The sequence below is a fragment of the Megascapheus bottae genome, chromosome 17 (genome assembly GCF_031878675.1).
Source record: "Megascapheus bottae isolate mThoBot1 chromosome 17, mThoBot2.hap1, whole genome shotgun sequence".
Lineage (NCBI taxonomy): Eukaryota > Metazoa > Chordata > Mammalia > Rodentia > Geomyidae > Megascapheus > Megascapheus bottae.
The window spans coordinates 7,593,756-7,619,691 of record NC_143525.1 but is presented as its reverse complement, the minus strand read 5'-3'; the positions used below and the strand labels follow the sequence as shown (position 1 = coordinate 7,619,691).

General features: G+C 41.1%; 1 protein-coding gene across 2 annotated transcripts in view; it reads right to left on the bottom strand.

Moving 5' to 3' along the window:
* The window catches only part of Shisa6 (shisa family member 6), a 286,815-nt gene that overhangs the window by 127,846 nt on the left and 133,033 nt on the right, over window positions 1-25,936 (bottom strand). Inside the window, exon 3 of one of the 2 annotated variants that reach the window (XM_090349540.1) lies at window positions 14,646-14,741. The exons of the other annotated variant lie outside the window; for it this stretch is intronic. Within the exon in view, the coding sequence (XP_090205666.1) occupies window positions 14,646-14,741 (96 nt within the window). The remainder of the gene's footprint in view (window positions 1-14,645; window positions 14,742-25,936) is intronic. 2 annotated transcript variants of the gene reach the window in all.

Sequence of the window (25,936 nt, the reverse complement as noted above, 5' to 3'; positions counted from 1 at the left end):
GAGAAAACAAACTAATTAAACCAATAGTCCACTAGCATTTTTATTCATGTGGACAGGTGGTATGTGCAGTCCTACTCAAACTCCATCTTGCATCCCATTAGCATTTGCACTTCCTCCTAGCAAGTTTGAGCCTTAGATGTAATCACAGCCTCACCAAGGGAATGCTTCTAGTTATCTGCCTTCACTGGAGAGGGCTGAAGGAAAGGCTTCATGACAGTGAAATAGGGAGCTCCAGGTAGCCTTAGAGACAACTCACCAAGAGGAGTCAACTGCCAGGGCCCTCCCTTTCTTCAGTCTTCTTTCAATGCTTACACTCTAGGAGAGAGGTGCTTCAGAGAGTTGCTTCAGGGCTAGGTTTGGGAGGTTGTAAGTTCAGGAAGCTTCCAGGAAGAGCACAATTCTCTTTCCCCAGTGTACAATGACTGGCTAATTGTCTGGTGTTGGCCTAAAGGGAGAACCTGCATCTCTGATACTTTCAGGTCAACACCATTGCTTGATCCCTTGCTGAGTTCTGCCTCTGTCCTTCCGTCAGCATGTACAGTCAACTTCCAGGGGTGTGACACTCCACACGATTCCCTAAACAATCGGCTTCCCCTTTCCATCCAAATGCCCACAAGAGCATTATTTCCTTGCTCTCATGAAGTTTAGCAGATTCACAGGAGTTGCTTTAGTCAGTGACATAGGAATGGATTCCATGCATCATGTGACAGTGGGCGCACTGAAGAGCCTCTTTTTCCTGAGCTATCTTGACCGAGATGGCTGACATTCTGATTGGATAAAGTGACTTATTGTGCCAGGCCTAAGGCTGAAAGGCTCAGCACACATGTCATGAAGCAGGTCAAGAGAAATGGCCCTAGGAAGAAAAGGAAGCAGGAGTTGAAAAAGCTCCTGTATTTTTACTAGCAGAGACTGGAATCCAATAGGGAAGAAACTTCCCAGTTTAACAGTTGGACTAAAGAAATGAGCAAGAAATGGGATACTTTCAGGGACTGTAAATAACCCCAGGGCCTTTGATTCTCTAGGGAAACAGGATAAACTGAGAAAGCTCAACTACTAAACTATTTCAAAAGGCAATAGGGAGTTGTAAAGTGCCTGATGGGTAGAGCCAGGAGCCAAGGCAAACAGTGGAGTTCCTCCACTGAGCAGAACTGAAGCCTAACCAGGGAACTGCCCCATCTCAAGTAATAAGCCCCTCACAAGGCTCACCAAGATGTCAAAACTGTCAAGGCACCCGTATCTGTGGAATGCTGCCCTTCCTCCCTTTCTGAAAGGGAGATCATGTGGGATCACAGCATACATGCATGCAAGGAAGCCTGGCTCATTGGTTTGCACGTCCACGATTTATAGATTTGTAAAGCCATTAAGAATTGTCCCCCATAAAAATATATAAAAAAAGAATTGTCCCCCGTGGGCCTGCTGTGAGGACTGCTGCATGTTACTCAGTAATCCTGGACTGGTAACTCAATGCCATGACCGTTTAAGCATTGTGGTTCTGCCTTGGAGAAGGAGAGAATGAGTCTGGTATCCAGGAAAGATAAAAACCTGAAGATTTGATTCCCAGGCTACAATAAACATGACTAGAGTTCACTATTATGTCCTATTCTCTCTTCCTTCTGGGGAAGGGAAAATGTCACACTTTCTTGGATGTCTTTCTGTATATCATCACTTCCTTAGTGGCAGGCATGGGACATGAGTTACTTTAGCACTTGATGTACAAGTGACAAGGATGTGTCATTTCAGGGTCAGAGCATTCAGAAACCAATGCTCAGTTTTCTTTCTCTGACTCTATTGTCTACAGATGAGGCTGCTACTTCCATGACAGTTACAAGGTAGCACAACCTCCATCTCTGTTTCTGAGGCACCACATGGAGCACATTTGTTGTAACGGATTGTCTGAACCTTTAACAAAAATTTGTGTGGAATAGTTAAATGGCTGTTGCAATTCAGTCCCCAAGTCAGTTTGCTCCAAATTGCTATCATCTCAGCATAGCTTGTGATTTTGATAACTATAGAACTCTATCACATAAATGGGACTGACCATTGCCCTAATCATTCTGAGGACATGTTATAGAGTCAAGCATTCAATCTGGGACAAGGCCATGTGTCAGGTCTTATTAACAAGTATTTCATATAGAGGTCCCCAGGTAAGACTTGGTTTTTCTTACTCTATAATATTCCCCTAAATCTCATCTAATTGAAGAGTCCCACTGGACAAGATAGCCTGGGTCTATCATTAAGTAATATTATAACAAATAGTTTTTAAATATTGGTATATCAGAATCAGTAGCTGCTTCAGGACTCTGATGTGGGAATCTGATGTTAGAAAATAGTTGGAGACTGAAGAGTATGATAAAAACCAAGTCTACTGGCTGGGCACCTAGGAATTCAGGAGGCTGAGATTTGAAGATCATAGTTCAAAGTCAGACCAAGTAGGAAAGTCTAGGACATTCTTGTATCCAATAAACTATAATAAAGCAAGAAGTGGAGCTGTGGCTCAAGTAATAGTGTTGCTAGCCTTGAGAAAAAATGATCAGCGACAGCTCCCAGGACCTGAGTTCAAGTCCCTGGACTGGCACCAAAAATAAACCAAAGCTTCTGTAGAGCCATAACGTTTGAGTAGGAAAGCAAGTGAAAATGTGGATGCCAAACATTTCAGATTTTGTGGATGCATGATAAGTTATTTGAAGAAGGGTATCATGTAAGATCTGAGCCAAGTAGAAAGAAAATCCAAATGACTGGTAATAATGAAGACATATACAATCCTAGCTAATAGAGGCATAAAGAGTGGAAATTACTCTAGGATACTGAGCAGGAGAATACACTGGCAAAAAATTGTATTGATGAAAGATTACTTTTAATGGCCTGTGCAAAAGGGACAGTAGAGTATGTGGAGATAGGAATTCCATGCACACCACTATTAAGTAAGATTGGAAAAAAATTAACAGTAATACACATAAGACAATATGTTGAAAATGAGGAGAGGGAAATTGAAAGAAAAAAATGGGAGGGGTAACAATGTCCAAGAAATGTATTCACTATCTTATATATGTAACTGTAACCCCTCTGTACAGCAACCTGACAATAAAATTAAATTAAAGAAAACTTGATGTAAGTGAATGTGAATGTAATTTATGTGATTTAAGTTGTGAAAGACCCAAGTGATGTATTTAAGGAGAATCTACAAGATGAGGAATGTGTTCTAGATGAATCAAATAAAAAATAAACCTCATGCTTTTAGCTTGGACAACTAGTGGAAAATGATGCCAATAAAATTTCATCAGGAGAAATACAAGTTTTGGGAGAAGGTCAGCATCACCTTGGAGATGCTGAGTTTGAGGGGAGGCAGGAGACATGGGCAGATTTTTTCCCTTCTCACACCCAGTGCCATTTCTGTGCTGAAAATACTTGATTAACAGAGAGCATTGGCCAGGTCAGGGACAGAGACATGGTTATCCAGCCTTATGGTACATAAATATGTGAGAAAAGCCAATAGACTTTAAAGACAAAACTGTTCTCCAGTATTTAAACAAAAAGATCAATTAACTTATAGGATCAGAAGGTTAAAACCATCATCAGACTTCTAAAGACAAAACAAACAGTAACAACAACAAACAAACAAACAAGAACAAAAGAAGATGATAAAGGAACAACAGTTATGCAAAAAATACTCAAGAAAACCATGCACCTAGAATTTTATATCCAGGCAACTTTTCCTTCAAATGTTCAGTATGTCAGAGGGCTTTTCATCTGACAAAGAGATGGCTATACAAATTTCATAGGGAAAGCTTTGTCTGGCTTCTATAGAAATAATTACGATTTCCCTCTCAGATATAATAGTGTGGTGTATTTCTGTAATGCATTCCCTGGTATTGATTCAAGTTTTCATCTAAGAATAAATTTCATTTCATCATGCTGTCTTATTTTCTTGGTATCATATTGGACATTGATTATTCATTCAGCATTTGTGTATCAATATTCATGGATGGAACTAGTCTTCTACTGTTTCTATGGTCATGTTTTTTATACTGTTTATTGCGTCCTCCTTTACTAAAGAATTTAGGAATTTTCCTTTTATAATCAGTGCTCTAGGACAGCATATACAATGTGGAGACTATATGTTCTTTAGAAGTGGGAAACTATTCTCCTGTAAAACTGTTTCAGCACACTGCCCTGAACATGGGTTTTTGTTTCTTTAAGATATACATTTTGGGGGGCCGGGAGTTTGGCCTAGTGGTAGAGTGCTTGCCTAGCATGCATGAAGACCTGGGTTTGATTTCTTGGTACCACATACTTAGAAAAAGCCAGAAGTGATGCTGAGGCTCAAGTGGTAGAGTTCTAGCCTTGAGAAAAAATCCAAGGACAGTCCTCAGGCCCTGAGTTTAAGCCCAGGACTGACAAAAAAAAAGATATAAATATTTTTTGCTATTTAATTTATTTTATAATTTTGGTATTTAGAATTTCTTGTTTTTTTCTGGTAATTATCTTTGAACTTTTAAAAAATCTTTGTATTTTTTTTTCCAATCCTGGGCTTGAGCTCAGGGCCTGAGCACTGTCCTTGGACTTTCTCAAGGCTAGAGCTCTACCACTTGAGCCTCAGCACCACTTCTGGCTTTTTTTCTATGTATGTGGCACCGAGGAATCGAACCGGGGTCTTCATGCATGCTAGGCAAACACTTTAACCACTAGGCCAAACTCCCGGCCCATCTTTATACTTTTTTATGCTGTGTACTACCCAACTTGTTGGATCTAGTTTGTTAGTTTGTACTGATGTTCTTTAACTCTGACTCCTTGCCAATGCAATCATCAGTATGTTTGCTGTATTCTGTATGCTTTCTTTCTCTTTCCTTCATTTTTTCCTCTTTGAGACATGGCTTTGTAGCCTAGGCTGTCCTTGAACTCATGATCTCTCATCTCCAGCCACTGGACCATCTTACATTGTTTTGGTTGAATCATGTCTGCTTTGTCACAGGTAGTATTATACATATGTCTACTTTGAGAAACACAGAGCCACTTTTATTGTGTGCCTGTCCTGGAGCTTGAACTTAGGACCTGGGCACTGTCCCTGAGCTTTTTCACTCAAGGAAGGCTCTCCTCTACCACTTGAACTACAGTTCCACTCTAACTATTTTGGTGGTTAATTGGAGATAAGTCTCACATGCTTTCTTGCCTGGGATGGCTTTAAACCATAATCCTCAGATCTCAGACTCCTGAATAGCAAGGATGACATGTGTGAGCCACCAGTGCCCAGTCTATTTCTGTTTTAATCCCTCTGTGTGTGTGTGTGTGTGTGTGTGTGTGTGTGTGTGTGAGCGTGCGCATGTGTATGCATATGTGCCACTCCTCTGTTTTTATTTTTCCTATGAACTTTGTCTAATCATCTCTTTGTTGTATGACTATCCCCTCCAATAGAGGACCCAGAAAGTGCTCATGGGTACAGAAGTCTCTGAGTTTTCGTATTTTAAACTATTGTTCTATATAAAGGACATTAGAAGGAAAGGTTACCTCTTTATAAAATTCTAGGTCCATATTTTCTGAAGTTTTTTAAAAAATGAATTGCTCAAGTCATAAGCTGAAGCAGGATGGTATTGGACCTTTAGTGCTTTGCCTTGAGTCATGCCAACAATGGCGACTCAAACGGAGAGCAGAAGAGGATAGAAGAGGATATTTGGCTAAGTTTTGAAGTCAGTATTTTTATGATGGGCAAGTATTGTTGTGAAGAGGTGAAGCTACTCTCTAATACTCCAGCTCCAGTAGAAAGCCTTTGAGCTTTTGCAAAATAGGAAGTCACAATAGTTCTGAGGTTTGAGGTAAAGGTGGGTAAAGTGGATTGAGGGATTGAGCCAGGTTAAATCACAGTAGAGGGAGTTCGATCATTCTGAGTGGTCAGAAGAAGGCAGAACATGAGCAAAGAATAGACAAGATTAGAGACACACAGAGGAGGGTGTTTATGGATGGTAAAGAAGGGAGAAAGGTTGAATCGGCAAAGACAGGCGTGTCTAAATTCATTCCATCAGAAATGTAACTGCATTTGACATGGAGGTGGGTGCTGGAGAAAAGATACCGACAGTAGGTGGGGCCATGCTTGAGAAACTAAAGAGGCAGAGAACACCAGAGAAAAGGCAGACTGAGATTCAAGAGTCATGACCTTGGGCCTGCTGGCAAATAGTGGTAAAATCATCTATAAGGATCCACCTTGATAAATGCAAGGACATCTTAAAGGCTGTCTCTAGAAGACACGGAATGCCTAACATCTAAAGGAAAAGCTAAACTGATAGAATTAGATACACAAAATGTGGGCAAAGGAGCAAAGAATCAGAACCTCCCAGAATGGTACCTCCACTGGAGATTCTGTTCCCTCATTGTTTATTCACATTTTTGGCCTTCTCTTCCTTTCTTGCTCTGAATGCATGATTTCCTCTGCACAACTATAATCTCTACTGAATCCACTCTAGCCTGGGTCTAGCTGGAGCCTGGAGCCTGTGTCATGCCCTGTATATTAAACTTGAATGGCTGAAAGCATCTGCGTTCACTTGCTCTTTATAAAAATAAAATAATAGGAGACCATTCTGCTACCCCAGAATGACTCCCCTACTCCACCCCCCATCCTCTCGGCGGGGGATGGGGAGTAAAAATGATTCCCTGGGAACAAGGAGGAGAACAAGATTCAGACATTCACCCTATTCTAGGAATGAATAGTATATAAGCTCTGGTTTTGCTGAAGCCAGACTGCACATTTACAAATTGCCGTCAGCTGTGAACCTCTTCCTCCTTCTGCACACCTTGCTGCTGGCGCTCAGATCAAGATGCTCTTCAGGCTGCTGCTTTGGAATTCAATGCAGTCCAATAGTCACTCTGAGAATACAGAGGGCGGGGTGTAGGCGGGGCCTACACTCAAAGCTACCTCTGAGGGAAAACTCCCTGTTTTGTTTTGTGTGGTAGTTTTATGCTCAGGAAGTGCCTTATCCTGAAACTATCCCACAATAGCAGGTAACAAATGGCATCACCAATCCTCCATGTATGGTTCACCTGAGAAAGCTGAGACCCAACATCATGCAGTTGAGTCTCCAAGAAGCATGGGTTCCACGAGCTCACTTATCCCCTTCCAGCTCTGCTATCTGACCTTCCCCAAGTTGAATCACTGAAGAATGACACTCTCAGTGGGAGGAACAGAGGCCAAAGTAGTTAAACAGCCATTTACTATCCCTAGTTCTGGCAGTCAGCCATGTGTTTGCTCTGCTTAATTCTGTTCTCTCTCTCATTCTCTCTCTCTCTCTCTCTCTCTCTCTCTCTCTCTCTCTCTCTCTCTCTCTCTCTCTCTCTCTCTCTCTCTCTCTCTCTTTCTCACTCAAGGCTGGTCCTCTACTCCTTGGGTCACAGCTCTATTTCTGGCTTTTTGGTGGTTGACTGGAGATAAGAGTCCCATGGACTCTTGGGCTAGCTTTGAACTGCTATGTATGAGCCACTGACTTCCAGCTACATTCTGTTCTTATAAACAAAAGGTAGAAAGGAAGAGGAGTGTATGCTAGACATTTTTTTTAATTAAATTTATTTTGCAACAGGTACACAAAAACTGCACTAGTGGGGCATCATTTTTGCATTGTGTAATATTCAAATCAGGTTAAATTACCTATCTCCCCACATATTTACTGGCTGATTTATATTTTCTAGTGCTGGGGATTGAACCCAGGACCTTGCTCATGCTAGGCAAGTGCTCTACCACTGAGCTACAACCCAGCCCAACACTTCTCGCTTATTTCTTTATGATAAAGCATTAGGCTTGCCACCTATAGTTCTCTGAATCACACAGCACATTGCTTTACCCACAGTTAGTAACCCTACTGTGCCATAGCATATTCAAACTTTCTCCCATCCAGGCATAAAAACCTTAGCACCCACTGATTCTTCCCATCATCCCCTCTACTGTTTCTAGCTTCCACTAGACTTCTTACTTCGTATTTTGTGCTTGGGAGGCCTGGGTACATTCCCTTTGACCTCTCCACCCACCTTTCGAGCTCCATTTCCCATATGATCCTATGTCCTGTATTAGGCCACTGAGATCCTAAGGGCTCCCTTTAAATCACATATCCAAGGCCAAATACTCCTCTGCTTCAAATTGTTTTGCTCCTCATCTATAAGACATCCCCGATTCCTATAGACAGGGAATGACAGATGCTTCTCAGAAATAAAAGTGACCTTGAAGACCACTTTAGGGACCTTTTTACCATATTTAAATCTAGCTATCTGCCTAGATAGATAGATACATGGATAGATACATAGAGAGATAGGTAGGTAGATTAGTGTTTCTCAAACTTTAATGTGTATATGAATTATCTAGAGATCTCATTTGAATGCAAATTCTGATTAAGTTGGTGCACAGTAGCGTGCAAGAATCTGCATTCTAGCGAGCTCCCAAGTGATGTCATTGTGGCTGGCCCTGTTATATTCTACAGCCCTCAAAGATGGGGTGGTTAGCGCTCTGGTGCCTATTTCTCCTTCCATCTCTATAACAGCTATAGCAGGCAGGTGGTACTGTGACCTTTCCTTATGATGAATGTCATAGAGGTCAAGGTCACACAGCAAGTGGTGACATCTGAAGTTGAGACTGTGTCCCCATAATAACTCTCTTTTTTGCCCTAGTTTTATTTATTTGTTCTTCCACAGCCACTGAATGAGAAGGTTTAAATTTCCATTTGGGGGAAAGTGGATTAGAATGTGACCTTAGGTAGCAACAGCTGAAATTTCTCCACTGTACCATGTTTATAATCGATATAGAAGCAGAGCCCTAGATACAATTATGATCCAGATAGTGATGCGTTGAGGAACTCTCTTCTTAATGCTCCACACATTTTGGCCACCAGGAGATGTTGGCAAGTGTAGATGGAGAAGGGCTCATCTCCTGACTACAGACCCTAGCTACTTGACTTACTCCCATAGCTTAGCTATCAGGGATCTTGACTCTTGGCAGTGAGCAGAGGATAAGGAAAGCAAATGCCAAGGGCTGGCTCCTGAGAATGAGGTGGGGGAGAGGGTGGGGGTGGTTCCCAACTTCAATGACCAGTCAGTGCCACGAACAGTGCCAGAAAGAGACATTGTAGTGACCACAAATCCTCAGAGGACATCCTGAGCCAAAGGTCATTGAGAGAGGAAGCTCAGACCTGGCACTAGAATGGGGTAAGAAGACAAGAAGAGCAGAAAACAGTGGCGACCTGGATTTCTGTCTTCTCACTGGGATTCAGGTTGAGACAGGATTCATGTCTGATCAAAAAGTAGAGTCAGGTGGCTGGAAGCTAAGGAATAAGGAATATATTTATGACTCCAGGATTCAAATGACTTTTCTCTTGTCCCATTGCTAGAAACTATGGGAGATCTAGCTATACCGAAGTGACTTCTCTCTTGAGGAAAGGGTTGGAAATTTCCAAGGTAACAGAAACCAGCAGTGCATCCCGAGACTCATCCTTAGTCCTCTACAATTTCTCTTCTCCTTTGATCAGCTCAGGATATAAAGAGATAGACTGATCCAGCACCTAGATAGCAGTCCCCAAAGCCAGCATGAAGTAGTGTCATGTAATAAACAAGACTCAGCATATGGACATATGGCCTAGTGACGGGAGATTTTGTCTTTGACATCATTTATTAAGGTATATGAGTTGTAACACAGCTTAAGTAACACACTCTATTCAGTATCTTTTTTTAACTTTAATACAATACTTGGTTTTGAACTCAGGGCTTCATACTTCCTAGATAAGTAGGGGACCACTTGAGCCATGCCCTCATCCTTTTTTACTTTCTTACTTGATTCCCAGAGCCAGCCTCAGACCATCTCCTCCCACTACCTTCTGAGTAGCTGAAATTACAGGCAGGAACTATCATAGGCTCCTGTTTTTCTTCCATTTCTTTCCTTTTTTTTTTCTTTTACTTTACTATTTTTCCTCAGCCTGGTCCTCCTATCTCTAATGCTGTATAAGCTAGCAAGGATTATAGACAAGTATCACCACAACTTTCCCAGTGTGGGATTTCAACTCAAGTTCTGTATTAGGATGAGGTGAGAAGCAAGATGATACTCATTTCCTTGATCAACTGAGAGTCTGATGTTCCTATGTATCAGGTCTGTTTCCACAATGGGGGTCTCCTGAAAACCAGCAGGTGGTCCTAGCTTAGTAGTTGACTTTGTGGTTGGCTCAGGGAGGTTGTGGCTTTGGGACACAATGAGATTCATATCATCCTGGAAGGTTTAATGGCTGCTGACACTATTCTAGGTGGAGACAGAGTCCTGGGCCAGATGGAAGAAAGTGTAGGCATCCTTCTTAGCTTTCTAGAAAGTTGTGGGTGTTCTGAGTCACAAGACACATACCAAAGGGACTTTTGTGGAATAATTGCTCCCTGATGGGCCAAATGGCCAAGTTTACAAACAAGTTTTCAACTGAGAAACCTCCAAGGGGTTTGTTTTGCCTTGTACCTTCTAATTGTACTGGACAGCAATTCTCTTGGGAGATGGGTGAGGGTAGAATTCACCATTCATATGCATCCATGCTTTATTCTGAGGCCATAAGTGTTTGTTGAAGTTGTTGTTGTTGTTGTTGTTTTTAACCATTAGCAACTAAAACAAAATATGGAATTATAGCAGTGCCTTGTGTTTTGGGATGGGTAAGCCTTAGGGACAGCCCTGAGTGCTGCTTAGGAGCATGTTCTACATTTGGTAAAGCTGGGATCCTGGAGTTTATCAGTAGTTCTTGGTGTTCAGCCATTAATAAGCAGAGTTAAACAGCTGGGGCTACACAAAGGAGCCATCCCTTATAATACATCAAACCACTAGTGGATAGTTTAGAACTTTGGTGCCCTTACTCAAGATCCTAAGTCCCTCATTTCTCCATTTACATTCTGCCTCTCCACCCTTCTTTATGGAGAGGCATAGGAAATATTGCTCCCAGATAGTATTGGCATCCTAGAGGCCATTCTTAGGCAAACCCTCCCTGACCCCTCCCTTCCTTGCTGTACTTCCTTTCTCACTGTTTCCATAGAGACTGGGTGCCTTCAGAGCTCCGTGCTTAATCTGGAGTCCAGCCTTCAAATACATTAGTACAGTACAACCCACTCACTCCCTTGGCTCTCCAGACTGAACATATCTAAGCTGGATTCCTTTAGTCATAGGGCTCAGGAAAACTCCTCACCACATTCCACTGCTGGTCTAGAGAAGTTCTGGCTAAAAACCATGGAGGCCTCTGTATCTGCATCCCTCCTTCCCTGTATGGAAGATCTGACCTTCAATTCTTACAGGATTCAGGGTCATAGATGAATGACTGGAGGAAAAAATAAACATTGCCTTCAGGATGCACTGGAGCAGACCAGTTGGTGGGTGTGGGGAAGAGCTACTGCAGAAAAAGCAATAGTAAAGCCAGACTTGGAGGAGAGTGTTGAAAGCCCATGGTGCATCAAGAGCTTGAAGAAGCTGAAGGAGGTCTCTGAACTCAGCATTAATGTCTACTTTCTACATCCACTTACTCCCACAGTCCCTCACTAGCCTTTGCAATTACCCAAAGCTATAGCACCTCAGAAATTGTATCCATCAACTATCACATTCACCAGGAAGCTCTTACCCATGCTTTCTCTTTTCTTTCCCCTCTTATTCCCATTAGACCCTCAGCCCCAAATCATTGACATTTTCTGACCATTAAAAACAATTTCCAGTATCATTGTCTTATTAGGGAGTGAGCAATAAAGCAAATCCCACTGGTCCAGCATTGAGATTTCCCCCAGCCTTATTGTGCATCCTGTTCAGATTTGAGGTATGAGCTGCCAGGATCCCTTTTTACAAATTCCTTGGTTGCTGAGATTTCTGAGCAGAAATCAGGATTGATACTTTTCTAGCTTTGATCTTTCTCTCTGTATGTTGTTCTCTGTGTCTCTCTGTGTGTCTCTGTCTTTCTCTGTCTGTCTGTGTCTGTGTCTCTGTGTCTTTGTGTCTGTCTCTGTCTGTCTCTCTGTCTCTGTCTCTGTCTGTCTCTGCCTGTCTCTGTCTCTGTCTCTCTGTCTCTGTCTCTGTCTCTCTCTCTCTCTCTCTCTCTCTCTCTCTCTCTCTCTCTCTCTCTCTCTCTCTCTCTCTCTCCCTCACTTCTTCTTTCCCATCCAATGTTCTGTTTCAGCTATACTGGAGGTTGGACTCAGGGCCTCACCCTTGCTTTGCGGACATGCTAGGACTGCAGCCTCACTCCAAGCTCTTCTTTTTCTTATAGTAGCTATCTATTTCTCCCAGGGCTTCTCTAGGACTCAAGTCCTCCTGTTGCTGTCTCCTAAGTAGCAGGATTTATGGGTGTGTGTCACACACCTGAACAATCACTTCCTTCTTAGCATTTATTTTCCCCCTTCATTTTCTGCCTCAGACTTCATAGTGGCTGGTTCAGTAGCAAGATTGGCTCTATCCATCCAATCTCTTCTCCATGGAGTGAAGTGATCCATTGTGAATCTTCCCCTGGGGTCCAGAAATGGCCTCTCAGGGCAGAAGCTTCTGATTTTCTCAACTTGTCTTGATGGTGACTTGGTATCATCAGAGCAGCCCCAGCTCCTAGGACCTGAAAGTTGCATTGCCCTATTCCCCTGAATACATAGACCTCCTTTCTGATTATTCACACAAAATTATTATGCATGAAAGCTATTCCCTCAAGCTTTCCCAAAGGTCCTGGGAGGGAAGACTCTTTGCTTTACCTGGGAGGCCTTCCTTGCCTTGAGTAGCTTCCTCCCACACCACTGTCTGCAGTCTTACCTGCTATGATTCTTTTCCTGAACTTCATTTGCAAGGATTTATTTCAGCTAGTCAGGCAAAGTAGCTCACTTCTGTAATCATAGCTACTTGGGAGGCTAAGATCATAGAATAGCATTTTGAGGAGATATTAGTGTTTCAGGTTGAGATCACTACAAGAAACAGAGATATTGGTATGAAACCATGAAGCTGAGACATTTTGGAAGAGTTGACATGTTCTCTTTGAAAAAAAATGCCAGGTTTTAGCTCCATTCTATATGTTGTAGGTAATTGAAAATTAGCCTCCAAGATGGCCTCAATATCCCTCCTCTTCCAATACCATGCCTCTGTGTAGCTACCAAAGATCTAAGGAGGGAAGACTTGTGTAACCCGTAATATGTTATCAGAACGAAGGCAGACAACCAGTATGCTTAGTCGCCAAAGATATTGTGACTGTGTATTTCTTTCTCAGATCCCTAGTTCTGGGGACACATAGCCACCATACCATGAAGTCATTCAAAAAGCCTATTAAGTGAATGTTCTGGTGAAGGACCAAGACCTCTCATCAAAAGCCATGTGAGTCTGCCATCTTGGAAGCATAATCCACAGCCAAGTCAAGCCTTCCCATCACCCAGTCCTACACTGTGGCTGCAAATGCACAGAACACACATTTGGGAGAACCCAAATGCTCAACCCTTAGAAATGGTAAGGGAACAATTGTTGATTATTGTTTCAAAATGCTAAGTTTTAGGTCAGTCTGTTTCCTAACCACATGTGGTTATTATGAAGTAGAAAACGGAGGGCTGGTAGGTGCAGGTTTAAGACTACACAAATGTGTCTGTGGCTGGTAGTTTTCAGTGGTTAAACAAACTGTGAGCCCATTTTTCCTTCTGGAGTCAGCCGGTCCCAAATGGATTTAACAATTCTTAGTCGCCACAAATGCCACCTGTATCCTCAATAAACTTTATTTAGACACAAAGAGACACACAGAAAATACATACACAGATACAGATATTGTTTTTTTTCTATATAGGATGAACAAATATCACATTAGGGATTTAAAAATCAGGTGCATGGAGTGTAAGAAAATATTGCCGAGTTCCTTGTTTGCTCATACTTGGAATAGACACATATTTCCAAGGAAGACAGGGATGTGCTTGCTCATCCCAACAACAGGCTTCACATGTGGTTTATAGTAACAGCACACAGGTGTCAGGGAGGGAATCAGTTACTCTTGATGCGACAGAATGCTCACAACACTAGTAGGACTCTGCTTAAACAAAAGACAGGATCCAGGAGGATTTCATACCCCCCCTGCGCAGATGCTCTGCAAGCTGTCGGCTAGGTCGTAAAGCAGCTTAGCAGAAACACTAGGTTAGCTTTCATCTTGCGGCTGGGAAGGTCTGCATAACCTCTACCTTTGTGTCCACATCACAGAGTTATACAGAGACACACATAGGGGGTAGAAAAAAAAAACACCTCTCCACATGCACACTGGCTTAGAAACCCCACAGGATGGAACAATCATTGACATGAGGTTTATAAAATGTGACTTTCCAATGGGAAGGGAATAATAGACAACCGGCCAGGCAAACACACACTTGGCAAATGCTGTCACATCCCACCATGTTACCTGGGCTCCTGACCCTTCAGGAAGCCACTGGCATCTGCACTCGGCTCTTGACATGGGCAGAGAGCATGGTGGATGTCTCTGAGGAGTCTATCATTCTCTAAAGTCACACCTGAGACTTCCTAGCCTCTCCTGTCTGTCTACAGGACAAGCTGCCATGGAACCGCCCCATTTACTCCTATCTTGAAGGAGGCCTTTGGCCTCCATGTCATCTCCCTAGTTCTGATTGGGGGGTTCCCTAGGCAACCTCTGTACTTTAGTAAAAAATGGTTTCCACTGTACCCTTGGTGTGTCCTCTTCCTAATGTGACAAATCCAGATGAGATGAAGTTATGGAGATCTGGTCCTCCACTTCGGTAAGCCTCCTTCCCATAATGCCCTGCAAGAAGATGGGGCAGAATTACCTGACGCATCTACCACACAAGACAATCGCAGCTCCATCTCACCCAGCTATGGTGGTGAGCCTGTATCCAAATCAGCAGCTAAGCCAGAAGGCCAAAGTCATCAACCAAAAGAACAACAATATATAATATATATATCATATATATTACTGAGAATGTACTTCTGTATATATAATATATACATAGACACATATATACATCATACATAATTGTATATATGTAAATATATTACCATGCAACAAAGAATAACGTTCTGTTGAAGGAAGAGGAACCAATGGTTTGATTTGGGAGATTTCTGATTGACCACAGATATACCAGAAAATTGATTTATAGATGTTCTTCAGCTTACAATGGGTTACATCCTAATCAACCCATTGAGACTTGAAACATCATAAATAGAAATTGCATTTGGCACACCCAACCTGTGGAAGATCAAAGCAAGGCAACACGGGAGTTTCAGTTATAATCATGAGGGCTGACTGGTTGCTGTGCTTCGGGCTGCCTCCTAGTATGTGCAGAGGTGATCACATTATATCCTACTAACCCAGAAATAGACTGAAATTCCTACTAAAGGATGAGTACTTTGAGACAATCATAGCAATTAAAAAAATTACTAATGGACCTATCCATTAGTCGGAAACATTCTGTACTTGTCCTGTCTTCCCTCCTTTTCTTTCTCATGTTATTTATCTGCTTTATTTTTTCCAAAGCATACAGGAGTGAGTCTGATGGGAGCTGCTTCTGTGTATATGAGTGTTTGAGAATCCTACCCCACAGAGAGAGCTACCAACTTGCAACTTAAAGAGGACTCCAACTACAAAGAAGTCTGACATGTATTATTGTGGTTCTAAAACACTGGGAAAAATATGTTTATTTTTCTTTTTCTTCTTCTTTTTATTTTCTACAGTAAGACCATATCCCCATTGGTCAGAAGCAGATATCTACCTGTGGAGTTGAAGGGGAAAAATTGACGAAGGGCAGAGTAAGGATCATGGGAGAGGAAATTCAAAGAGAAACAAGTTAATATTCCACTTTTGACATTCAATATTGGACTCCACAATATGCTTAAAATTCAGGCATTGTAAAGAGAAAAGAACACCCTAAATGCCATCCTGAAGTGAAAATAAAGAAAAGTCACTTTTTTGCACATCACCACAGCATGTATCAAAAAAACGTATTCATTATTATAATAATACATAGAATGACTTAACCTACAAAGTTAAAACATGGAGAAGAAATGATATATTAACCATGATAACAGTTCTGTAAAATTTCAAACCAGAGCATCAGAAAAACCATTGAAAAGATGAAAAGAAAATGTACAAAGATATTGACAGCTGCCTTTGCATAGATGAAATGCCAGTGTTAATTTATTTCTCCTTTCAACTTTTCTGTATTTTACACGTTATTTTTTCCTAACATGAATTTATGTTATTTTTATATGAATGGCTACAATAAATGTCTACCAGAAAAGTTCAGGATCAATGCAAATATAAACCAAATCCTTTCTTTCTCAGCAGGGCAGGCTGTGGATCAGTAGACCTCAACCTAGGGTAGAACCATCCAGGAACTCTTAAACACCCAGACCAATTCCAGAGCTGTCAGTTGCATTGGGTGGAGTGTGAATTCCGACAAGAGCATTTTGAAAGTGTCATTTGGGTTTCTGATATATAATGATCAAGGAGAACTCATTATATCTGCATGAGAAGAGAAGATGTCAATAAGTTTCAACAAGTTGAGTTTATTTAAGCAGTTTCCAATAGAATTTTGCTGGAGTTTCTTAGATGCTTCTTTTATATATATTTTTTATTGTAATTAATAGAAAGGTTACATGATATTTGCCAGATAGATGGTGCATTAATTCCCATACATTGATACCCTTTCACATGACTTGGATGCTTCTTATAAACAGAACTCCAGTCTTCTCTATCTGGAAGGTGGAAGTCTGGTCCTGGTTTCTTTCTTCTTAGCATGAGCACCCATCAGAAGAAGGCAGAATATTCTCATAGCCCCAAACTAGTAGATGTGGGGGTAGGGCTTAAGAATATGCATTTCTATCAAGGGCCCTGGTGATACCACTACTAGCAGTCTAAGGACCATACTTGTATAACTGCTGTCTGGAGCATCAGTATTACCAAGGTTATGTTATGTTGTATTGTTAGGTTATGTTTTGTCAGGGCCTTGTTCTTTCCAGTCCAGTGTTCTAACACTTGAATCATGCCTCCAGCCTTTCCTTTGCAACCATTAATGTTAACAAGATCTCAAACTAATGCTGAGGCTAGCTAGCCTAGAAGCCCATCCTCCTGTCCATACTTCCCACATAGCTGGAATAGTAGGTGCATGCCAGTACATTCAGCTTTCTATTGTAGCAGATGGAGTCTAGTGAACTTTTGTCTCAGTTGGCATTGAACCACAATCTTCCTGATCCCTCCCTCTTGAATAGCTAGGTACTTGAGCCATCCAAGCCCACCAGAATCATGAGAACTTTCCCTCTGACACTGCAACACAGGACTTCATTCCTCAGGGGCTACTGCTTCCCACAGGAACACTTTTCTTCTTGTCTGATTTGTCTCTGGATTTGTGAGTAGCACAGGTTCTACTTTATGTTCCACCTTCTTCAGTATCGATTTATTTATCAGAAATGTTTAGTTTTAAGAAGCACAAAAATAAACCCACCGTATGGCCTTTCATTTGCTCAGATTTCCTGCAAATAGATGTTCTATTGGGGCCTGGAGTTTGGCCTAGCAGTAGAGTGCTTGCCTAGCATACATGAAGACCTGGGTTCAATTCCTTGGTACTACATACATAGAAAAGCTGGAAGTGGTGCTGTGGCTCAAGTGGTAGAGTGCTAGCCTTGAGGAAAATGCCCAGGCCCTGAGTTGAAGCTCCAGGACTGGAAAAAAAAATGTTCTACTGCTTGAACCACATCTCCAAGCCCTGTTTTTAGCAGGTTGTTTTTGAAAATGCAATCTTGCCAACCTTTCTGCCTGGGCTGGTTTAGAATCTCAATTTTCAGGTTTTAGCTTTATGAGCAGCTAGGATTACAGGCAGAGGCTGCAAGTGCCAGGCTAAGAAATATTTTTGTAAAACTGTGTCTTCATAGTCTATAGATATGTAGAATTGTCAGGAAAGAGCTATTTCCCAAATCCAAAATCAAATGACAGCTGCCTGTATACCCTGATACTTAGAGAAATGCATCATTCTCAGGGTATGAAAGGCTTGTGTAAGTTGCTGTACTGACAGAGGAAGGAAGGAGCATCCAGTTTCCTTTAACAAATCTGATCAGTATCTGCACCCAATCACAGAAGAGTAAGGAGAGGAAGTAGCAATTTAGAGCCCTCATAAATTTGGATCTCATTAATGCAGAACCTGTGATACACCCTGCAGAACTTGAGCTGGTTTATTTTTGTGCTTCTTATAAATAAATTTTTTGATAAACAAATCAATACTGTAGACGACGGAACATAAAGCAGAGCCTGTGCTATTTACAAATTATTCTTATCTGTCAGCTGGAACAAGGTCCCTTAGGACTAAGCTCCACTCTAGCACTTTGGGGCTTTTTAAAAAGTGAACTGAAGTTTCCAGGTTATCTACTGAGAGCCAGAGAGAGGAATGGTGCTTATGGCTTAGTTGTTGTTTTTTTTTTCTTTTTATTGAAACATAGAAATTGGCATTTTACAGTATTTTTCAGTTTGTAGATGTTTCTTGCCAACACTATTTATTTAATGTTTAAATCTATACTGCCTAGTAAGTTGTTTATTGTTAGTATCTTCTATTTTATTGATGAAAGAACTGAGTCCAAAGGGCTAATGTTGGTAGAGGAATGAGCTAGCACTCACATCTGTTCCTCTGATTCCAAATACCAAGGTCATTCCATTGCTCTTCTTTGAGTTAACATTCTCCTCCCAAGAACCTTACAAAAAACTGTCAGTTCCCCATTAAGGGAGCTAGACTATCGTTCCTTGTAATTATGCATGCTGGTCTAGCTGACTTCCAAATCCTCATTTCCCCAATTATTGCCTCTATGACATGAGAAATGCAGCTATGTCTCTTCTCCAGCAGTGTAGCTAGAACATGTAGTGGAAACGTTAGGTCAGGAGCATTAATCTTGGTACCATTCAAGTTCAGGGGCTCATGCCCATAATTCCAGCTACTCAAGAGACTGGGATCTGATGATCATGACTTGAAGCCAGCTTAAGCAAGAAACTCCATGAGACTTTTATCTCCATTTAGTCACTTTTATCTTCCAAATAAAAAGCTGAAAGCGAAGCTCAAGTGGTAGAGGTCCAGCCTCAAGTGATAAAGCTAAGAAACAATCCCCAGACCTTGAATTTAAGCTCTAGAAATGGCACAGACACAGATATGCACACAGAGATAGACAAATATTGAGAGAGGGAGAGACAGACAGAGATATAGAGGAGATATGTGTATGTGTATGTGTGTGGGTTGTGTGTGAGGTGGGAGAGAGAGAGAGAGAGAGAGAGAGAGAGAGAGAGAGAGAGAGAGAGAGAGAGAGAGAGAGAGAGAGACAGGGATAGGGAGAGGGAGAGAGAGAGAAAGTTGAAGCTCAGAGTTGTTGAGCGCCAAAGCCAGACAAAGAAAGAAGTGGGTAATAAGGCAGGACTAAAAGCACTAGATGGAAATAAAGAATATTCTGTTGTCAAACATTTCGAAAAATACCGAATAAAAATGAAAAGGACTTCTCAGAGGCATTGAGCATTGAATTCTCTATGGAGCCTTTATAATTTTTTGAAAGCCATCTCTAAGGACTTATTCTTGGGAAAGCTTCCCAGGATGTTGAGGCAGAACATCACACAGCTTTTGTTTGAGTTGAGATCCTCTCTAGAGCATTCTCACAACTCCCCTGGGTGGCACAAAGTCGCTAGACTCCAGTTTAGAATTTTCGATCTACTGGGACAGTGGTAATGGTCTGATAAGTCTGTTCTATCAAACTGTCTGATGATACAGAATGTGGTCTTTGTTCCAAGGACTACATTTTATGACCACTGTGATAGAAGAAATAAAAGACCACTCTTTAGCTGGACCCAAGGTCACAGGCTTGAAGGATTTAATTTCGCTGTTCCTTCCAAGGTTTAGCATGAACAAGGATATCACAAAGGGAAGAAGGGTTGATAAAAGTGGAGCCCCACGCAGAAGGGAGAGAAGTTGATGTCTCTTCTGTTTCTTGGTGATGCGTAGACTTGATAAGTTGATGACTTGAATAGAAAAATGTCTATCACCAAGTACACTAGCTGTAAAGTAAGAAATACACCTTACTCTGCCTTATAGTATCTTCTGAGTCTCTTGTTGGCTATTGGTGTCAGATGACAAACAAGTAGGAACCTAACCAAATTACAATTCTAGGGAAACAACAGAGTTCTATGCAGAAGGAAGCATGAGCTTTATGGAGCACTGAGGCAGCATCAGTGCTTCCCATTTCACCGTGCAGAAAAACAAAACAAAACAAAACAAAACACGGTACCCTTCAGGAGCAAGAGTGACTTCAGACTTCTGAGAAAACCCAGCACCACCTGTCACACTAGCTGTGGGAAGCAGTAAGCAAGTGATAATTCTACCTCTGGTTATAGCATTGCATCTCTATCTCCTGTAGAGGAATGTTCATTGACATTCCTCTACAAAGGAACTAATGGTTTAGTGTAACTCAAGCATTTCCCAGTTTGCCTTGACCTACAGAAATCCTGTGCCCTCAGGTCAAAACTTTCTTAATAAGGACCAAGAAAAACAACAAATCAGAGAAAGTATGGATAAGTGGGACTGCATTAAATTGCAGACCTTCTGTACGACAAAGGACATAGCTAGGAAATATCTAGAAAGCCTAATGTGTAGGAGAAGATTTTCACTAACCATACAACAGACAAAGGCCTCATATCTAAAATATATCAATGGCTCAAAATATTGAATCACTCCAAAACTAATCTCCAAAGTAACAACCATCTCATTAAAAGATGGGCCAAAGACTTAAAGAGAGCCTTCTCTGAAGAAGAAATAAGAATGGCCTATAGACACATGAAGAAATGCTCAAAACCTCTGGTCATAAAAGAAATGCAAATCAAAACAACTCTAAGATTCCACCTCCCTCCAGTTAGAATGGCCAGGATCAAGAAATCTAATAATAACAGATGCTGGAGGGGATGTGGCCAGGAGGGATCACTACTACACTGTTGGTAGGAGTGCAAACTCATTCAACCACTATGGAAAGCAGTATGGCAGTGCCTCAAAAGACTAAACATAGAGCCCCCCTATGACCCAGCAATTCCACTCCTTGGCATTTACCCAATCATCCAGAAACAAGGACATACTAAATCCACTAGCACAACAATGTTCATTGCAGCACTATTTACCATAGCAAAGATATGGAACCAACCTCGATGCCCCTCAGTTGATGAGTGGATCAACAAGATGTGGTATTTGTACACAATGGAATTCTATGCTGCTGTCAGAAAGAACAACATCTCCCCATTTGTAAGGAAATGGAAAGACTTAGAAAAAATCATATTAAGTGAAGTAAGCCAGACTCAAAGGAACTTAGGCTCAATGGTTTCCCTCATTTGTCATAATCAGTAGAAACCTTGGGCTCTCCTAGCAAAGGTTTACAATAGAACAAAACCTAGATACATAAGGCCATATAGTATTAGAGTAAATGAAAGGACCTCCAGGATATAGAAACAAAAGCCATATAATGAGTGATTATTGTCCTTAATGTACTGTGTTATCTCTCATCTCTTTTGGTATCCCTTGGTTATCTCATATTGTTACACTATATCTCCTGGTTATCTGATATATTGAATATATGCATATTTGGTTTTTTGAAGTCAGATAGGGAAGGGAGGAAAACAAGATGAGGGGTTTGAGTGGGGGGAGGAAAATGGGGCCAAGGCATGAGAAAGGGTATCAAGTATGTGAAGTAATATGCCATCTGTCTGGTGAATATAATGTAACCCTTCTATTAATTACAATAAAATATATATGAAAAAAGAAATTCTGTGCCCTTCCCAAATCTCAGTAGAAGGCCACAATCAGACAGGGACCAACTGTCCCTAGAAAGGAGAAGATTAAAGCAGAGAAGTCTGAGGCAGAGCTTCCTGAGTTGGCCAATGCTGCTGGCTCTGATAAGAAAGAAACCAGGGGGAATGCCTCTCCATAAAGAGTTGCTGAAAGCCTGGGTGGAAAACTCAAGACACTATCCAAAAGATGATCCTATAAAGTGCAACAACATTTCGCACCTAGGGGATTAGATGAGCAGCCATGGGAAGGAAAGAAATCAATCAGGATTATTTATCTGGAGTCATAGATCTGGACCACTGATCTGGACCAAGAGGAAGTAGATTCTAAAACAAAGTGTACTTCATAGTCAGGGGTGAGTGACAAAGAGATAAATGCCATGTGACATAAGACAGGACACAACAACTATTGCTAGGACTCACAATGCCCTGACAACAAGATTCAAAAATAGGAAGTGTAATGCTAAAGCCACAATTTATAATTTTTAATGCATATCCCATGACATTTGGAAAACTGAAGGGAGGCATACATGGAGAGGAATGAGAGAGAATGATGAAAAAGGTGATATTGAACAAGATGCATTGTATTTATAAACTGATTTGTTGAATGGTAACCCCTTTGTATAACTCCTTGAAGATACTAGTGCATATATATATATATATATACATATATATACATATACACATATATATATATATATATATTTTTTTTTTTTTTTGCCAGTCCTGGGCTTGAGCTCAGGGCCTGAGGACTTGGGCTTTCCTCAAGGCTGGTGTTCTACCCTGAGCCACCGTACCACTTCTGGCTTTTTCTATATATGTGGTACTAGTTTATATAATTTTAAAGATGTGACCAGATTTATTTTTCCAAGCAGACAAAAGACTTAGCCTTTTTAGAAAAAGAATCAAATATTAGATTATTTATCAGATGAGACTAGTGTCTGAAAATATCCTAAAGAAATCGCAGTAAAAAATAAAGTAGGAAATATAAAATAGGAAGTCTATAAGTTTAGTAGAGTAATTTTGGTTCAGAGTTTTAAGACTTACTTCTAGGGAGGTGAGACATTCTTATCAAGATCTCATCTGATAAATTTCAAACCTCCCTGTGCATTAGATTCTCAAATGCCAAGAGGATACAAGAATGATGCCTATTTTGTGATGCTGTCAAGGTAGTTAAATGAGTAAAACATATAATTCATATTATACATCATTTAAAAACAGGACTGTAGGTCGGGTGTTTGGCCTAGTGGTAGAGTGCTTGCCTAGCATGCATGAAGACCCAGGTTCGATTCCTCGGTACCACATACATAGCAAAAAGCCGGAAGTGGTGCTGAGGCTCAAGTGATAGAGTGCTAGCCTTGAGAAAGTCCAAGGAGAGTGCTCAGGTCCTGAGCCCAAGCCCAGGACTGGCAAAAAACAAAAAACAAAACAAAAAAAAACAAAAAACAAAAACAAAACATAAAAAACAAGACTGTATTACTATTCACAAGTTTGATTACTGTGTGTAGTAGGGCATTCTTGTTAATCCAGGTATGATTTGAAGCCTATAAAAGGAGCATCACAGCCCAGGAATGAGTCTGAGCAGAAAGTGAAACCCTACTTTAATATAGCACAAAGCGCTTGGAAGCATGGCCTAGAGACAGAGCTCCTGCCAGGCAAGCACATTGCCCTAGGTTCAAACATTAGTACTCTCAAAAGAAAATTAAAATTTGCTCTTATGTTGCTCTTAAATTTGCTCTTATGTTGCTCTTAAAATCACTGGAAATAATGAAAAGAAGGAAGAAGGGAAATACTTTAGAAAGTGTGCAAACTTGAGGGAATCGGCGGAAGATGGCAGCGGTTCAGGGTGAGACGTACTGAGCTCCTGCCAAGGTTCATGTACTGGCAGTGCAGGAGACAGTTCTCTACGGGAAATTGATCCTAAGTAAGCTTTAGGACCACAGAGAACTCAGGCAGAGAGGAAAAAAAGGAAGAATACCAGCGTAAAAAGAGAGCATGGAGCTCCGCTGGGGAGCAGGCGGGACACAAAGGCTCTTCTGAATCAGAGCAGAGACAGCGCTCCACAGCAGGGCAGACCCGCCGACTGCAGACAGAGCCACACAGAGCCTGCACGAGCCCAGAGCCGACACCCGGCCATGCACGGACCTCCCAGCTTCACGGAACCGGAGAATCCAGCAATTTGTGAGTAGCTCCAAGGAGAAGTTTCCACTTCTGCTCCGGGAATGGCATTGGGAGGGAGCCCCTCCGCCTCCAGCTGAAAGCAGCGCCATCTTGACTGCTGGCAATGACCCAGGCCAAAGCAACTGGAGCCTGAGAGGCGTTGCTGACAGCACCACCAACCTATAGGGCAAAGGATTTCCCAGAGATCCCTTGGCCAGAAATCCAGTCCCAGTGCTGCTGAAGTCCATTCCCCTGTACTGCCTGCAGACCTGGTAAACAAAGCCGCCCAAGGATCTTTCAGCGTTGTTTTACCAAACAAGCAATCTCATCTGAAAAACCTCAAAGCCAAATCACAAGAGAAAAAGACTTTGTGAAGTGTTTAGATCCCAAATTTAGTGGAGACACAAGTTTCCTTACCTCTCCCCCCCACCAAAAAGAACAAAAACCAAAAGAAAAACTGAAGAATACCCGTTTTTTAATTTTTTTTACCCCATTTCATTTGCATTTTTAAATGTTCTTATTTTTCTCTTTGCCATTTAACCTAAACCTTTTTTTCTAATGTTATGATTCATTCTTTTTCTGTTCTCTTTTTTTTTCTTTTTTTCTTCTCTCTTTTCCCACAATCCTGCTGTCACTGTGGTCGTTCCTGGAAACACAGTGACAGCTCTGGGTACAGTTTGAATAAAAACAATATCCATATTGATACAGTCACCTGCTTTTTAAACTCCAGGTTCTCAACCCTAGTATCTCTTGGGTAAGAACTCAGAACAGTGAGGAATCTTCCCTCACCTTTTTTTCCTTTTTTTGTTTTCATTTTTGTTTTTGTTTTCATTTTCGTTGTGTGTGTGTGTGTGTGTGTGTGTTCTGTTTTCTTTTATTTTGTTGCTGTTTTGTTTCTTTGTTTCTTTTTTCTTTTCTTACTTAAATTGATATCATTGAAATCTCCTATATCAACCTCTCTCTTTTCTCTATATATTCTTCTTATTACTCTTCTTATTTTGATAAGTTTTATCTAAGTTCATATAAACTTTCTACACAAACACTCTACCTATCTATCACCTTAGGTCAGTTATCCTTACATGATACGCTTTCTTGATTACTATAATATTCTTACACTCCTGTATTATTCTTTTCCTACCTCCCTTGTCATCTTTCATATTATTTTTCTATCTCTGGTCCTCTGTTCATCCATCAACTCTTATAATGCATGGATCTACATTTGATGGTTGTTGAGCAATGCTGTGTATCTAGGTGTTCCATTATACTCTAGGCCCAGAGGGACTTAAATACAATAGAGATTGGATTGAGGGGCTTATTGTTTTGGTCATAAATTGGTCATCTGTGATTGTATTAGATTTGTATGTAAGTGTACAAAAAGAAAGAGAGAGTGTTATTACCAATCTAAAAGAGCTAATATCTATTGTCAGAAAACTAAAAAGGTCTAGGTTGGTTATATCTGAAAAATTATAATCTTGTTTAGTATTAATCTTGCTCCCATCCTCAAATGGGCAGAACAAGAAACTCAAGAAACATGTCAAATCAAGGAATAGCATCTCCCACCCAACATAAACAGGCAATGGAGCAGTCAGTGGCAAATCTAGAGGCGAGCCTTCCAAGTGCTATACAAATGCAATTGATAAACAACATTAATGAAAAATGTGAAAACATAAAGGTAGAGATAAGGGAAAAAGCCATAGCTAAACAAGAGGAAACCATAAACAAGGTGATATGTGAAAAAGGGGAAGCCATAAAGGAGGCCATAATAAAGGTTTTTCAAAGAAAACTGGATGAATTCATAGAATCCACAAACAAAAAGATGACTGAACTCCAACAAATGTCCAAAGAGAATGAAGCTGCTGAGCTAACCACTCAAATGGAAATCACGGAGCTAAAGAAATCCATACATGATCTAAAACAAGAGATGCAAGGCATCAAAAATGAGCAATTAGAAGCAAGGGAGATGAAGAATAAAGTAGATAGCTTCGATAGCA